The sequence below is a fragment of the Eimeria tenella genome, genomic scaffold (genome assembly GCF_000499545.2).
Source record: "Eimeria tenella Houghton genomic scaffold, Eth_scaff3171, whole genome shotgun sequence".
NCBI lineage: Eukaryota > Apicomplexa > Conoidasida > Eucoccidiorida > Eimeriidae > Eimeria > Eimeria tenella.
This window is the reverse complement of record NW_013543029.1, coordinates 1-1716: the sequence shown is the minus strand read 5'-3', so window position 1 is coordinate 1716 and position 1716 is coordinate 1. Positions and strand designations below refer to the sequence as shown.

The 1716-nt window shown below is 54.3% G+C and overlaps 1 protein-coding gene across 1 annotated transcript in view; it reads left to right on the top strand.

Moving 5' to 3' along the window:
• ETH_00033705 (uncharacterized protein) overlaps window positions 1-199 on the top strand; it is a gene marked incomplete at both ends in the record, with an annotated part of 831 nt that extends 632 nt beyond the window's left edge. The window contains one exon of the mRNA XM_013376122.1: window positions 2-199. Coding sequence (XP_013231576.1) covers window positions 2-199 — 198 coding nt within the window. The remainder of the gene's footprint in view (window position 1) is intronic.
• Between the last annotated feature and the right edge of the window lie 1517 nt (window positions 200-1716).

Sequence of the window (1716 nt, the reverse complement as noted above, 5' to 3'; positions counted from 1 at the left end):
TGCTGCGCATGGCAGTGCAGCAGCAGCAGCTGCAGCAGCAGCAGCAGCAACAACGGAAGCTGCGGAAACAGCTACAGCAGCAGGTGCCACACAAGCACCCCCAAAGGCAGCAGCAGCAACAGCAGCAGAATCAGCAGGTCAACTGCCCCTGGGCCCTTTGCTGCTGCTTCAAAACACCTTGTGGCGGCAAATTGTTTAGGTTTTAGGGTTTGTGGCTTCGCGTCTGGGGTTTAGGGTTTAGGGTTTAGGGTTTGAGGGTTTCGCTCCCTAGCTAGCCACAGCCCCTATCTCTCCAGGTAGAACAACTGGCTGCGGCTAGCTAGTTAGCTAGCTAGCTAGCTGGCTGCGGCTAGCTAGCTAGCTAGCTAGCTAGCTGGCTGTGGCTAGCTAGCCAGCTAGCTAGCTAGCTAGTCAGCTGCAGCAAGCTAGCTAGGTGGCTAGCTAGCCAGCTAGCTAGTCAGCTGCAGCAAGCTGGCTAGCTAGCTGCAGCTGGATAGGTAGCTAGCTGCAGGGGGCTAGCCAGCTGCAGCTAGCTAGCTAGCTGAACGCCTTTCAGGCAGCAAATAGTTTCTAGCTGGGCACTGCAGCAGGTTCCTGCTGCAGCTTTCTGCTGCAGCTTGCTGCTGCAGCCAGCAGCTGCAGCTTGCTGCTGCAGCTAGCTGCTGCAGCTAGCTAGCGAGCTGCTGGGCAGGTGAATATATGCCCTGCTTCATTCTACTTTCCTGTTTGTTGCTGCTGCTGCAGCAGCAGCAGCAACTGCAGCAGCAGCACCTGCTGTTGCTGCTGCAGCAACCAATGCAGCAGCAGCACCTGGTGCTGCTGCTGCAGCAACCAATGCAGCAGCAGCAGCACCTGCTGTTGCTGCCTGCGTACCTCGGGCTATTTGTCCCCTGACCTTTTTGCTGCTGCAGCTGGGCTAGGGTTTATGTTTAGGGTTCAGCGCTTAGGGTTTAGGGTTTAGGGTTTAGGGTTTGTTAGCATATGGTGGCTGCACCTAGCCCTAGAAGCAAGCTGCAGCTAGCTGCGGACAGCTGCAGCTAGCTGGGACGAGGCTTAGCTAGCTGCAGCTGCTGCAGGGGTGTCTTGGGGGAAGTAGCCTATCCGAGGGTTTAGGGTTTAGGGTTTAGGGTTTGGGGCTTGAGGCACCCGCAGGCCCGCAGCTTTGCTGGTTCTGGTTCCAGAATAAAAATTAAAAATTGATAAAAACTTATTTCGAATTTAATCAAAGATAGGCGCAGCAGCTTGTCTTGCTGCTGCTGCTGCTGCTGCGCTGCTGCTGCTGCTGCTGCTGCTGCTGCTGCTGCATGCGGCTGGCTGTGTCATCGTTCATTCGGGTGTCTGTACGGCTCAACAAAGCAAGGGTTTGTTTTTCTTTATTTATTTTAATTTCACTTTTTATTTTGGAGCTGCAATTCCAGCTAACGAAACCGCCGAGAGAAGAGTCCGCAAATCCTAAATCCTTAAACCCTAAACCCTAAACCCTAAACCCTAAACCCTAAACCCTAAACCCTAAACCCTAGACCCTAAACCCTAATTCCGGAACCGTTGAGGCTCTGGCCCGCCGCTGAGGTATCGGCGGAGCCTTCAGCTGAAGCGGCAAGGCCCAAACCCTAAACCCTAAACCGTAAACCCTAAACCCTAGAGCAGGTGGAGGGACAGCCGGTAAGACGGCGGCAACGCAGAAGTGAGGGTTTAGGGTTTAGGGTTTAGGGTTTG